Genomic DNA, 15,279 nt, shown 5'->3' on the forward strand with positions numbered 1-15,279 from the left:
TTTGCATTGGGCGGTAATTTATAAAGCGATCGTGACATGTGATCTCTCAAAATGTGGAGTTGGTGAGAAACTTGAATAAATCCAGTTGTTTGTTTTCAACACAAATAGATATTAGAGATGAATTACGACCTGTTTACGCGAAGCTCTCAGCAGATTATAACACATCGTTCAAACTACTAATGACAAGATTTATTCTGATCCATAAAAACACAATCTTTTTTTTTCCATATGATTTGAATTATGGGGTTTTTATGAGGAAAAAAACCCACGATAAATTACTATAACAAAGTTCAAGGATGACGATTAGAATTTTTAATGGTTTACTGACATAAAAATAGTCTGGAGCCTTGTAGAGCAGCTGCTAAATATTCAATATGGATCATCAATTAAAAAAAAACATGATCACGGATCTCTGAAAGTTATATTTGCTAAATTATTTCTTCTTTTTGGCTGATCTGATCCGTGACTCTGATCCGTGATAAAAAGGTGACTAAAAATGCTGCTTTCCGCTGGTGAGATTTGTGTTCTTAACGCTCTTAACAAAGCCTATAACTGCCGGAGAGAGTAAACAGTTTGCTATCGGGTTACATCCGCCTCGGCTCTCATTCTCTCTGCGAGCATCTTTCTTGTTGTTCACAGGAATGTTGTTGAAGCCGCACGGCTCTGACCTTTTATTCCTCGCTATTGATTACTCCAGGCTCATTCCACCGCTGTGCTTACTGTAAGTGGCTGGAGAGAAAAAAAACCCAACAAAATAAAATAAAGATATTTTCCCTCTGACCTGGTCTCCAGCGGGACGTTGCTGTTGAGAACCCAGCTGTCTTGCAGCTGCACCGACTCCGGGGTGGTCGGCCCGTCTCCGGGGCCCGGGGCCGGGGCGTGGATGGGGTTGCGTCCCCCTCTCAGGGTGTTTCTGTTCAGGCTGTTGGCCGACTGGTGGGATAAGGTGTGGTGGTTGTGCGGAGGGGGCAGCGGAGGCCGTAGCGTGGACTGGCTGTGGTGGTTGGCGGCCCCTGGGAAGAAGAAGACGAGAGAACAGAAAAAAAACAGGGAGTTTAAGAGCCGCACTTCCTCGTGAAAAGGAAATCAAAGAGTTTCAGTCGACGGGAGGGAAGGAGTCGGTGCCAAAACGCTACAAATGTAGAACAGAAAATGTCATTTGATATTTTAGTGTTCCAAAAAAAAAGGCATGCCAACAACAAAAAAAAGAAATGTAAGCCTTTTACAGCTGGCAAATGACTTCAATAACAATCCATTATGTGCAACTTTTCTATCGGCGTTCATTTTGTAAGAGAAGGTGTCACATTTTCCAAATGGTCGATAACTTATTTTGGCAGGACGCTCCAGAAAAACAAATACGCGCAACTCGATGATCACGTTTTCACTTTTTTTTTTTTTTGGGTTGAGAAAACTCCCCATGTTTTTTGGTCCGCTCTATTTTTAGCCAATTCTTCCACTTTCTCTCACATTCGCTCTTTTTTTCTTTGTTCCTGTTTTCTTTTTCACAACTGAGAGAAAGTGTGTGTGTGTGTGAGTGTGTGTGTGTGTGAGAGCAGTAGTCGAGCACTCCGCACAGCGTGTGCCCTCATCTCTTGCTCTCAGACTTGGGGGAACATGTCAGCTAGAATCCAATACCAGCCCTTCCAACTCCGAGCTAATGGACTGTTGAGTGAGAGAGCTAAAAAACAAACCCGGATGAGTCAGACAAGAACACCCATTCACACATCACCTTTCTATCTCCGTCTCTCCCTGTGTGTGTGTGTGTGTGTGTGTGAATCAGTGGGGGATCTGAACCCGTCTGGAGCATGTGCGATCCTGTGTGGGCTTGTACAGGAATCAAATCAATAAAACCACATATCATACAGCATAGGAGCTCGGCGCGGCTGCATCATTACCGTGCCTTTTGTTCGCACATTGACAGGTGCGCGTACTCGCAGCACAACGGATCAAAAAAGAAGTCAAGGGTGCGCATGGCGCGGTACAATAAACCACCACGCGCGTTATCGCGCGGTCTGAATGGAAAACGTCGGAATTCGCTGCAAAGACACAGCGGAGGCATTGATGTTACATTAGGCTTTGAATTCTTCTTTTACAACACATTTTGCAGGTTTTTTTCCTTCTCTTTCTCTCTCTCTCCTTTCGTCAGCATGACACGCCGCGCTTTAATCGTTATTTTACACATCTGAGCGTTGGAATACATTATGGGGATTGTGTTTGTTTGCGCGTTGCCTTCCTCGGCGCTGATCAAAGGAGGGAGTGAGCGCACATATGCACACGCGCCGGCTTTGTCAAGCTGCGCCATCGCACTTGTCCTCCATTTGTCATTTCCTCTCGAATTGGTTCGGGGGGGGAAAAACAAGAAGCGGCGAGCGAGAGGAAGGGAGAGACGGGGCGGATGTGTCGCGCTCTCCTGTCTGCTCGGATATCTGTCGGTCAAGGGATTCCTGAGAGGCACGAACGATAGCGACTTTACACTCAGCCAAAACACAGATGCGCACAGCGGGCAGCTCATACAAATCAATGCAGGCAGCAAGTGTATTTATAGCAATATGTCTGCTTGCTAACTTCCCCTCTTTCTTCCTGCTTCCTCCTCCTGCATGGGTGTTCAGAGCGCACATACGGGGCAGCGACTGCAGCCGTAAAAGGTGACCTGTTTGTAAGGTGACCTGATTCCCGGGCGCCGCTGGGACGCAGGTGTCACCCGCGGCCCTCCCATCCCTCCCCCGAATAACTGACGCTTGTGAAAGAAGAGGAGAGAGCGGGAGAGGGAAAGGAGGAGCCGAGAGAGAGGGTGGAGGGGCCCGACCCCTCGCTACCAGGCAGAGACACAAAGCATCTGTTCGGGGCGTTCAAACGCGCTCCTATGGGATGAAACAGACGCACACGCGTGGGGTTCGCGCAACGCGCGGCTACACACCTGCGGGGAAAGTCAAACCCCTGCATCATATACATGCGTGAGTGTAAATTGATATTAAAGCAGAGAGTTTTATTTTATCGGAGTCTCCACCCTGCCGCAGCGTCGTTCCTTCTGGAGGATTGCTTTCCTCTCTTTCATCTCGCTTTTTTATTTGCATTTTGTTTGTCTCCTTTGCAGAGATGTAAAGTGCTCCGAGGTAAATCTTGTTCGTTAAAAGCGCAGTATAAATAAATTTGACTTGACTTCCACTCGCTGCAATGCCCCAATAAATGTGAAAGAGCTCCCGACTACAACAATGTCTGCATAAATACTTTTATCCAAGCATATAGCATCAATGCACCACAGCCTTATGATGGAGGGGGGGGGATGATATGAGCTTGCACGCACACATGCAGGCATGGACACGCGGTCCAAAAATAAAAAGGAGGCACTCCAGTGCTCACACACTACCCCACTGTCTCCCATGTTTAAATCTGCGTAGAAGAAGAAAAAAAATGGCACGTGGTTCGCCCTTTGTTCACTTTCCTGACATAAATATTGAACAGTTTTTTCATTCAAATTCAGATGAATAATATATGGCAAACCTTGTATGGAAGCAGAATACATGGTTTTTTAGCCTTAGTTTTCTATGAACCTGTGTGTGAGTGTGTGTGTGTGTGTGTGTGTGTGTGTGTATTGGCGCGCACTCATCCTGCACCACTGGGAGAGTGTGCTGTTCAACAGTCCAGCCACGACGTCGTTACACCGGGTCATATCCTGTGCCGTTGCGGAGACACACATCTACCGCATTTCGTAGTCGTAGACTTTGAACGTTTCCCTTTAAAAGAAGAGACGAAAGCGCTTTTATCTGGTTGCAAATTCTATTACGGGCGTCCAGATAACGCCAGGAACATGTAAAATACCGAGAGAAGCATTTCAGTGCCCTCTTTGCGGCCTCCTGGCGCCGCCAGAACAGTCCCGTGTCCGTCAGGTAGAAAAGTGTTTCTTTTTTCCTGCGTCGCATCAACATGGGGCTCGGCCTGCGTCGCAAAGCGCAGCTACAAGGCCGCTTTTGTTTGCTCTCGCACACCCAGAGAACTTTGGCCGAGTCTGACCAACCACTGGAACAGAGGCAGATAGCAGAGCCGAGTGGGCCGGAGGTAAACAGGTCCAATAAATTAAGATGGGTTAGTCAGATGAATGGTCCGGTTTGCTGAAGTACAACACCGCAGGAAGGCTAATAGGAACAGCCGTTTTTTTTACCGGGAACCCGGTCTGATAAAAGACAAAACATGCTGTGAGGAAATGGAGCAATTAGAGAGCAGCCGAGCAGATCACATTTTATTCCACTTTATCTTTTCCTTCTTTATTCCTTCCCTTCTTCCCCTCGCCAGTGTGAGTAAACAGCGATTCGCGAAGAGATTTTTCGCGACAGCCCTCTCGTTTTGTTTTCGCGGCCACTTTCTTTGTGGAGGAGCTGTGAGCCCTTCCGACTGCTGTTGAAGGCTGACCCACTTTATTCTGTCCACGGTTCCCATGCGACTGCAGCAGGGTAAAGGGGGGAGGAGGGATGAGAGTGGAGGGGGGGTGGAGGGGGCAGCTGTAGCTGTAAACTGGTGGGTTTGGCTCGGGCTAATCCCTGGAAGTTCATTATGCTCGCCAATTCAAAGGAGCCCCATTCAGCAGAGGAGCATTAGCCTGTCTGCTAACCTGCCTCCCCTGTAAAGCACACTGCACTCTCTCACACACACACACACACACACGCCAGTGTAAGAGGCAGGGGCTCGCCACACCATATTAATCTCACAGTGTGTGTGTTTGTGTGTGTGTTTGTGTGTGTGGCCAGCTGGCAGCAGGACCCAACCAAGGCAGTTTGTTTTGCAGCCCTGGATGGGCAAAGTGTTTATTGACATTTTCTGTGGTTAACAGAGAAAAGTCGCAGAGCAGGATGTGCATCTATGTGAGCGTGTGCGCGTGCGTGTGTGTGCGCACACGTGCGTATGCGTGTGCGTGTGTGCAGGACAGAACTGCCCATTCAGCAGTTAAAACGGATCATTGCAGGGCTCAGCCCCCCTATCCTCCCTCTGTCCTTCCCACTCCTCCTGCCTCTCCGTCTCTTTATTTCACGCCCCATATCTCCACTGCTATCCTTCTTTAAAAAAAAAAAAAAAAAAAAATCACTAAAAAAGCTGCACCACCCTTCATTGTTTCCCACGCGCCTCCTCCCTCCCTCCCTCCCTCTCTCTCTCTCACTCTCTCTTTCTCCCTCTCTCTCTCTTACTCATAGCTAATTGCTATGCTCCCCACGTTTTAAAGGTGGTATATCCCCATGTGCCCGCGCTTCATATGTCCTCTGCCTCCGAATGTCATATGCTCCCCCGTTTGTCATTCTTCTCAGAGCTCAGACGCTGAGCGCAATGGAAGGAGAGCTTGAGGTGAGAATAAGAGGCACGCGTGCAAACACACACACACACACACGCACACACACACACATGGAGCGCCGACGGGGCTCAATTTGCACATCAGCTTTATTATCCAGAGGCATACATGAAGGCAGAGTTAAAGACATAAATCTACACATGCAGGCACACACATGCACACGCACGCAAACGCACGCACACACACAGACGCACCGCCTCTGCCTTGGCTAGTCATCTCTGTCTAATTAGGAGGCAATAATCCGCTAGAGAAGAGTCATCAGATTCAGCCAAAAACAAACAGTATCCATGAGCAAAAATGCACATGTGCCTTTCACCCACACGCACACACACACAACTAAACACACACAAACCGTCCCGCTGTTACGCAAATGTCACCCTTACATAAGCACCATTAGCACGACGTTAGCGCGGGGGAAGGCGACGCGTCTTCGCCGTGCCTTTTGTTTCTGTAGATTTGTTTCAACAAAGCCATTAAACATGCATCGCTTCGGCAGCGACTTGAGGTGGCTTCCCCCGGCAGCGGAGAGCTAGCCACTTTAGAAGAGGCCCGGGCTAAAAATAGCTTAGCATTCCCCATGCATAATGAATGGGCAGAGACAGCGCTAACGCTAGCTCTTTCCAGGAGCGATCCGCCACGCTCCGTTTGGCCGTCTCGGCTCTCCCGGCGTTCCCAGACAGGTGCTCCGAGCCAGACAGTATTCCCACGTAAACACGCGCGAGCCCAATTCCCCGCCAATCCTCGGCAGCGCCGTTCCGTTCCCATTCACCTGTCACGCTTCACTGGGAACACAAGTCATGTCTGTCCACCTGTTAGCTTCGGTAATGGTGGACTACTTTACGGGAGCACGCACACACACACACACACACACACACGCACACACACAAAACACACACACATACAAACAGCAGGCACCTTCCTGAGGATTATCTCGCCGTGGTCAGTTTCTGCCTGGCCTGGTAAGGCTCATTTCCTGCCCAGCGTCCACTCTCTACATGACCCACACAGAAACACAAACACACACACACACAGTGTCTCCTTTGACGATTAGCAAACACACACACACACATATACACACGCACGGACAGGTGTACGCTCGCACAAGCGCATGCATAAACAGTCGGCTGGTTATAGGTGTTTTATTTCCTCGCAGCCGTTCCTGTGACTTCCTACATGCCAGGGTGTGTTTATGCAGTGCCAGACTGCCACTCTAAACTCATTAAGGTCGATTTTAATGGTCGCCCAAAGCCAAGGACTCTCTCCGCACCCATTAGATCAGCGGTCCTGGCTGGGAAACGTTGCAATTTGCATTTTCATCATCTGAATGTTGTTGCTCTTTCCATCCAAATGTCTCTCGTTCACCCTCTAAGCTCTCATCCGCTTACCCTTTTTTTTTTCTTTTTTTTTGTTCTTCTTCTCCCTCTTTGTTTCCCCGTGTCTCTTGGTTTCTGTTTCCCTTTCAGTCACTTTTCTCCATGCATTCTCACTTGTGCCCTCAGATGTTATTTTCGGTCTCCTTTTTGGCGTTTTTTTTTTTTTTTTCCTCCATGCAAGATGTCTCATTAAACAACTTCAAAAGTCAAAGTTTGGCTTTCTCCGATCTCTGCTCCCACTTGCCTCTTTGCGCCACCCTTTTTTTCTCGCTTCTCGGTCGTTGTTTTCTTTCCTCCCCCCCCCCCCACCCCGTTCTCTTTCCCGCTCTTGCTCGCCCGTCTCTATGTGTACATGCTCAGCAGAGACTAAAAAGGAGCCCCAGAACAGAAAGTGTGGGTGTATGTGAACAAGAGTGAGAGAAAGAGGGAGCTGGCTCTCCCTCTTTGCCAGTGTCTGCCATTAGGGTGTCAGTGGCAGAGTGAATTTATTTGCTGTGCGGTTACTGGGCTAATGATTGATGTTGCCCCAGCAAACAGTAAACCAATTAGAAGGCTGATGTAACGTCATTTTAAAAGCCTCCTAATCACGTTGCTCTTGAACCTGGGACCCGGGCCTTCCCTAATGAAGATTTATACTGGATCAAAGGAGAGCCTAACGCCATTAACAATAGATTGTATTCCACCAAAAATCACATTAGGACTTCTCTGCCCACCCTTCCCTTCCCTCCCATCAGGCCTCTGCTAAATATATCTGCTGATTACAAGTGCAGATGCACAGAGGGATGGAGAGGCAGGGGGAAGAGAGGGATGGAGTTGGCCCAACAGCGTAATTGTTAAGAATAAATGTGTATGCTGATGAACAAACTCATCACCGCAGATGTGTGCGCGCGTGTGATGTAAGCACAGCCGATGATGAAAGAGGAGGCTTACAGCCAGGGAAACTAACTAGTTTGCCTTCGCCACACTGATCCTCCTGCCGGCACTTAAAATTCATCATCCCCTTACCTTTCACTTCCCGGCGCATTATTAATGTCAGAAGGGAGAATAAGTACAAACACACACCTACTCACTGGCAAGCGATATGCGCTCGGCGGAGTGCAGGGGTTGCCTTCCCTTGCGTCATTGTTTTTCTGGCGGCAGTTGACGAAAGGTGCGAGGGTTACATTTAAATTTGTAATCCATTAAAAAATTACCGGTTGTCGGCGGGAAAAATGCGCTTTTTTGTTACGCGGACCACCTACGAAGTCGAGTTTGCGGAACGGAGAGTGTGTTTTTGTGTTTGCCGCTTCTTGATTGTGCTCCTTCAAAAAAAAAACAAAAAAAAACAAAACGGATGATCTTCTCGGCGTAAACGTCGGTTAATTAACGCGGCTCTTTGACAGGCAGTCGTCAACATGCGCCGGGTAATCTTTAACCGTTCAAAAACACAGGAATAGATTTGAGATTCACCCGTGCACGGTCCATCAAAGGAGTTCTTTCCACTGTAATAAAACCGTGACTTCCATAATTGACCGTGGTTACAATCAATATCTATCTTAAATATTGAACTGCATATTTTATGAGGCCTCACAATGTAAATACCAGTTGCATACATCTCCTCTGGTTTGATTCCCAGCCTCAAAGAAGAAAAGAAGCAAAACCCAAATAGCCAAAAGAACAAGATGTGACATTGAAATAAAAGGATTGCGCAATGACTAAATGGGATCAAGCGATGGACACAAAGTAACGCAGCGAGCCAGGTGATGTCACATGAATAAATTGAATGGGGGGGATGAGAGGTCGGGGTTGAATGGTGAGCTCTCTTACCCGCGGAGGAGGTCTGGGCCCGGAGCAAGTACGAGTCCTCCGGGTGGGGCTCCAGGTGAGAGTGGGTGGAGTTTTTCTCCAGCAGGGGCACCTGGCATTCCCTGATCGGTGGGGACGGGCCGGGGGAGGGGTGGTGGGGGGCGGACGAGGAGGACGGGAGGGACGGAGGGAGCAGGGAGGAGGAAGAGGTCGGAGGGAGTGGGCGACCTGGAGGATGGAGGGAGAGAAAGAAGGGGGGGGGGGGAGGAGGAGGGAGGGAGGGGAGGGCGTTAGACAAAACAGATGGCAATGACTGACAGTGAAACAGGAAGTCTGCTCCGAGGCCGGTCTACTGAGTCATCTGGATCTTTTTCCAAAAAGCCAGACTCCCTGAACGGGTCCTTGAAGGGAGCGGACTTTTTTTTTTCAATGTCGACACTTTTCATTGGAACCGTCGTCTTTGTTTTTCTTGTGAAAACAGGCGACAGCGTGATTTGCAGAACATCCAGGGAAACTGGGACATTGTTTCTAGTGCCGTGACTATAAACTGACTGATGCTGCAAAAACAAAATGATACAAAAACTATATTCAAAATGAGAAAATATTCTTTTTTTTTAATTTGATTTGGTTGGATTAAACATTTCAAAATGTGCAACCCTGATTGATGTTATCAGATCTCATTGGTCCAGTTGACTCAGAGGTAGACGTGCTTCCTGGAACAGAACCCTGGTCATATAGCAATGTGAAGCATACACACACACACACACACACACACACACACACACACACACACAGAGGCTCAATGTGGAGACGCAGACTCACGCAAACCGGCCATGAGACACATTAATAAGTGACACTTGAGCTCAGAAAGTTATGCTCACTTGAGCTCAATTTTCACTCATTTCATGCAAATGACTTCAACTGAATCAACACAGGGACAGTCAATGTATTTAAAACATCTTTTCATCCATGCAAAGAACAAATTGTTTGCAGGCCCGAGACATCCTTCTGCATCCATCCTACCGCTGCACAAATGAAACTTTTGCGGTTAATGTAGCCACAAGCGCCAATTAGGAGACGATTTTCTGAATATACTGATTTCTAAAGTCGTGCGGTACACGAGCACGAGACCGATATCCTTCCTCGCTAACGACAGCCGCCGAAGCTACACTCGAGTATACCGAGTCAGGCAAGTTGGCTCGTGAACTCAACTTTTCATTTGCAATTTCGTCCTCCAAATTTGGAAAAAAAAAAAAAAAAGCGTCAGGATTATGATTTTTTTTTTTTGTGTGTGTCGTCTACACGGGGGAGACAAAAGAAAGTTAACAGCCAAGTCTTTAAATAGTGTGAGCCATGGGACGCGTGGACACAATCAGGCTGTCCCGTACACCAGAGAGAGGAAGGAGGATGGAGACAATTCAGTCGACTCTCCAAAGGTTTGGAAATCAAGGACAAAGACAAATCTAATAAATTCTATTTAGAGACGGCTCAAAATATAGAATAATTATGTCTGCCATATTTGCAGCTCAATCAATCAACAATATGGCAAGAATGAGGCCACCGAGTCCAGCGAAGGACCCGAGTTATTACAACTGCTAATTAGAGAGTCGACCGAAGACGCTTCGGCGCGCTGATAATCGCTTATTTTCTCCTTATTTCACATTGAAAACTAAAACCTCGGGCATGTTTTTTTTTCTTTTTCTTTTCAAACAGCTTGACAAATAAACTTTTTCTTTCTTTTCTTTTCTTCGCGGAACAAAAATAGGCGAGCTCGTCCCCAGTCTGATAAACTCCCTCCATTCTTTCGATCGCCGGCGAAAACTTCACGGGGGGAAAATGAAGACGTTTTTTTTCTTTTCTTTAAGCGAGTCGGTTTCTTCTTTCATCGCACTTCTTTTTTCTTTTCTTTCCCGCAGAACAAAAACAGGCGGGAACAGGAGGGAGAGAAAGAAAGAAAAGCCGAGATGGCTGAACATTCATCATTATACTATTTTTTTCTTCTTCTTCTTCTTCTTCTTCTTCTTCTTCTTCTTCTTCTTTTTCTTCTTCTTCTTCTTCTTCTTCTTCTTCTCTTACTGACAGTTCTGCAGAACACAGATGTGGTGTGATTGTAATTTGACAGCATTCACCTTCCCGTCACAGAGTATTGATGGAAATCAAAATGTGTAAAGGCCATGATAGATGGGGAGCTTTTTTTCTTCTTCTTTCGCCAACGGTGCAATATTGCTTGGATCAGGGAAATCGTACCTGGGCAGAGACGATTTAAAAAAAAGAAGCAAAAACCAGTGGTTGGAGGGAGTTGGCTCGCTCGCATATATATCTACACTGCCACAAAATAAAGCGCATTAATCTTAAGGAAGCGCACGCTTTGAGTCCAGGTGCCATCGCGGCTTCACAGAGACACGTTTAATAGAAAATGGAGGCAGAGTGATGTCTCTGTCCTGCCGTCCAAACTGCTCCAGCTTATAGCTTTGCGTCATTGAAACCAGAGCTCGGATCGATCCGCAGCCCCACGTTAACTACACCCCAGAGAGACGCCGGCCCTGTCTTCTGTTTAGGTATGTGTGTGTGTGTGTGTGTGTGTGAGTGTGTGTCCAGTCAATCTCATCAGCGCAAACAGAGAAAAATGGATAAACAATGGCAAAGCAAACACTGTGGCCGACAGGAGGGGAAAGAGGAGGAGAGGCGGGGAGGGACGGATGGAGACGGATGGAGACGGATGGAGACGGATGGAGAGGGATGGAGAGGTCACGGAGAAATGTATGAAACGGGACGGACGAGAAGCTATGGAGCTGACAGAAGTTATTGGCCATAAAGAAGAAAGAAAACGGGGGGAAGGAAGCAATAGAGGAGGGTAATTAGGAGTGGAGGAGGCAAAGAGAAGGGACCGAGCAGTGGAGGACGAGGACGGGGACTAAAATGATGAAGAGGGGGAAAAAAAAGGGAAAAAAAGCGATTGACCCGAATGAATCGATCACTCACGTCAATTGATGACCGGTGGAGAATTGAGCTTGTTGCATATTTCAAGTAATGAGGCTATTGGTGACAACAAGCAATGAACAATGTCCATGTGTGTGTGTGTGTGTGTGTGTGTGTGTGTGTGTCTGTCTGTCTGCGCGCCTTAAATATTGTTTTATTGCGGTTAAATGTTTTTTTTTTATTGCACGCAACTACGTGTGCGTGCGCTCTAAGGTTACGCGTATGCCGGCGCGGTTATTAATATTTTAAATCACTTTAATTACAAAAAAAGGAAGCAAAAAAAAAAAAAAAAAAAAAATTGCACTAGTTGGCCAAAAGCAATTAAGGGAACTTTAATCTCCTTAGCAATTACGCTGTGGGGCATCCTTAACGCCGTCATTTCTGCCCGCTACATTTCCAGAAAGGTCAGTGGAAATTGCTTTGTGTTATTAGAACAAAGACTTAGCGACGAGCTCGCGTTTCCTTCTCCTGCCGGTTGGCCTCGGCGTCCGGGCCCTCCGCCCGCCTCCGCCCGCCTCCGCCCGCCTTCGCCCGCCCGCGCCCGCCTCCTCCCCGGCCATCTGCACACATCCCTCGATCCATCTCCCCCATCGCCCGTCTCTCGCTCCTTGGAATCTGCGTTTCCTCTCGCAAGTGTTGATTGGTGTGAAAAGTAAGTGCATCGCGGGGTTTTGTACAAAATACCGAGACGGCGGCGCTGCATTCAAAGGCATTAGCGGAGTCCCTTGATGGTTTCATCCATCGCAGCGTCGGAAAAGAAACGCCATCGTTGATAGTCGGTTGTGAGAGTGGCGGGCCTTGACTGGCTGTGAGTCATCTCAGTGTGAGCTCTTTGTTACTGTACATCTCTCTATTGTTTCTCCCTCCACCATTCTTCCCTGAGTCACGGCGTCACGCGTCGGACTCAATTCCTCTTGTTGACTGCTCAATGACTTCTCTCCTCTTCCCTTTTCCCTCGTCCTTGCCTCTACGTTCCCCCCCTCCCCCCCATCCCTCCCTCCCTCCCTCCCTCCCTCGCTCCGTCCATCCATCCGCCCATCTGGCTGAGGTGAGGAGTGGTAGGCCGAGGAGAGCGGAGTGGAGTGGAGCGAGGGATGGAGCGACAGCTGGAGCCCAGTCAGACAAGGAGAGACAAATTACCCCTCTAACGAGAGCCATTCATCATCTCTTCATCTCTCCCTCCTTCCATCTCTCTCTCTCTCCCTCTCTTCCTCCTCCACACCTTCTATGTGAAATACGGCACACCTGGAGAGCGGCACGGAAAAAAAAACAAAAAACCCCTCAACGGATAAAACAACACTCTGATCCACCAAACAACTTTACAGTCGATGTTGTTCTCATTTAACCGCCGGTCGCCTCTTCCAACAAGGTGAAAATAAGGAAGAGGAGAGGGGGAGGCAGGGGATGGAGGGACGGAGGGACGGAGGGAGGGCACAACAAGATAAGGGAGACGCGGAATGATTGAACGAGCGTTGCGCGGGCAAGAGGGAGGAAAAGAGAAACGACACACCCATGCTGGCACATGCAGAGACTCATTACCATGGCTGCTGTCAGCACAGATGTTGGACTGAGGGGGAGCTGTCAGTCAGTGCGCGTGTGTGTGCAAGTATGCGCGTTTATGAGTGTGTGTGTGCGTGTGTGTGTGTGTGTGTGATAGTGTCTGACAGTGATCTGAGGGCTATTTAGTGATGACAGCTGCTGACACAATGGGCCCTTTTCTCTATTTATCTATACAGTGCAGTCTGTCTCCTCCATCTCATCTCTCTTCCTGCTCCCTCCCTCCTCCCCCCTCCACACATCCCACTCTCCCCTTTGTATTTTTTTTCCCCCCAAATCCTCGCCTCCTCTTTCCTCTCATTCATTCCTTTCTGATATTTCCCATCTTGCCCCGTCTGTGGCGAGACGTGCACCTGTTGCCGCCTGTGCCCGTGTGTGTGCGTGTGTGTCTGTGTGTGTGTGTGTGTGTGAGAGCAACAAATGGATGTCGCCGCCCATCCAGGATCCGTCACCCGCCTCCGCCACAACCTTCCCTCCCGCCCTCCCTCGCTTCATTCCTCGCTTCATTCCTTTTTGTAATGGGGGCCGGCGCGAAAAAAGAGCGAGAAAAATAACGCTAGTAAAGCGGGAGATGAGGAGATGATTCAACGGACGTGATTTAAAGAGTAAAGTTGAGCTTTCGCAGCCTGAAGAGACGATTGTATCGCCGGCTCCTTCTTTGATGTGGAACGTATAAGTGTCTGGGTTTTTCTCTGGCCTCGAGCTCAGGCACACACACACACACACACACACACACACACACACATGGCTTCCGACTGGGTGCCTCGCACTCGCAGCGTCACATTGTTTGGGTCTGAATTACAGCGTTTCTCGATTTCCGTTTTTTTTTTTTCATTCATTGCGGGACGATAACGACGGCTCATCATTTGCGCTGCGGCAGATCCGTTTTTTGAAATGATTTCCAGCTAAACGTCCTGCGTCCCGCGCAAGAAAAAAGGCCCCATTGTTTGCACGACCGACTTTATTTGATATTACCGTCGCCCAACATTTGGTGGAAACGTTCGTGACGCAGTGGTTTTTCTTTAAATTCTGATAGTGACTCCTCAGATGAATGACTCCATCAAACATTCCCATGAAATACTCAACACACTGAATTCTTTGAAAAGGAGAAAAAAAACACTGCACTTACTCAAAGGACCTCGGCTTCTTCCATCTTTTCAACCGTCAGCTAAACCCCACCAGCGAGGCCATTCAGGAGCGAAAGGTTTCCCATGATGCCTCGCTTCTTCACGACCTTCTCTCTGCCCGCACGGTGCCGGAATAAAAACTCGCAACTCCTCCGAGCGATCGCACACGGCACGCCAGCGGACGCCGCGTTGCCATAAACACGGGAACACGTCGTCTCCGAGCGATCCCCTGTCTCAAGTGGCAGTTGTTTCTGTTTCTGTTTTCCTTTTCGAATTTTTGAGAAGATGAGCGGCGACGCGCGCCGAGTCTGTGCGCGCATGCACTCGACCTTTTGAACCGGACGCACGATAAGACGCGCCAATGTGCATCAGCTAATTGAAACATGCCTCGGCGTTGCTGGAAAGTACAAGTGTGTGTTAGTGTGTGTGTGCAATACATAGCATTAGGATGCTGCGGCACACCCGTGCTGTCCATTGTCGGAGATGTCCACTGCGTAACTTGGGGCAACCGAGGAGGCCGCATTACCATATAAATTACATCCATGTTGCTGCTGTTGCTGTGGATTGATGGTATTGTTATGGATTCGACGCATTGGACCCTCATTGAAAACAATCAAAATAAATAGCCTCCTCCTCCCACTTAAATGCATACACACACACACACACACACACACACACACACACACACACACACACACACACAGACTCGCAGAGACACTCGATCAGAACCGCGCGCTCACATGTCCGAGCATGCGGCCGTGAAACCACACAGGAACAGACCCTTAACCTCAGGTGCAGAGCGACAGACACCCGTCGCCTCGGCCTCCCGTTACCTTTGAACATCTGTGCGGCTGCATGTGTGTGTGTGTGTGTGTTTGTGCGAGCGTTGCGCACGATGTCGCAGCGCGTATGCTCGGCAAACTGCCCGATGCCGGTTTGAGAGGGAATTTGACGGCAGTAGACAAACGTGTCATTTCAAAAAAACTGAGTGCGGGAGACGCAATAAACATATTAATCAGTACCAAAGTAATCACAAAGAGGTATAAGATTCAAACACAGAGCAACAGGAACCAGATGAAATGAAGTCATTTCTTGTCACAGATTACATGCCGGAGCTTTAAAA

General features: G+C 48.4%; 1 protein-coding gene across 8 annotated transcripts in view; it reads right to left on the bottom strand.

The window, feature by feature from the left end:
* The window catches only part of tenm2a (teneurin transmembrane protein 2a), a 199,878-nt gene that overhangs the window by 55,922 nt on the left and 128,677 nt on the right, over nucleotides 1-15,279 (bottom strand). For 5 of the 8 annotated variants that reach the window (XM_068583910.1, XM_068583892.1, XM_068583902.1 and 2 more), the window contains one exon: nucleotides 782-1,013. In XM_068583910.1, the coding sequence (XP_068440011.1) occupies nucleotides 782-1,013 (232 nt within the window). Of the gene's footprint in view, nucleotides 1-781; nucleotides 1,014-8,514; nucleotides 8,722-15,279 lie in introns of all 8 variants that reach the window. The other 3 variants (XM_068583937.1, XM_068583926.1, XM_068583918.1) reach the window with 1 other exon arrangement.

The sequence above is a fragment of the Clinocottus analis genome, unplaced genomic scaffold, assembly GCF_023055335.1.
Source record: "Clinocottus analis isolate CAN_PGR_092001 unplaced genomic scaffold, fCliAna1.0.p SCAF_10, whole genome shotgun sequence".
NCBI lineage: Eukaryota > Metazoa > Chordata > Actinopteri > Perciformes > Cottidae > Clinocottus > Clinocottus analis.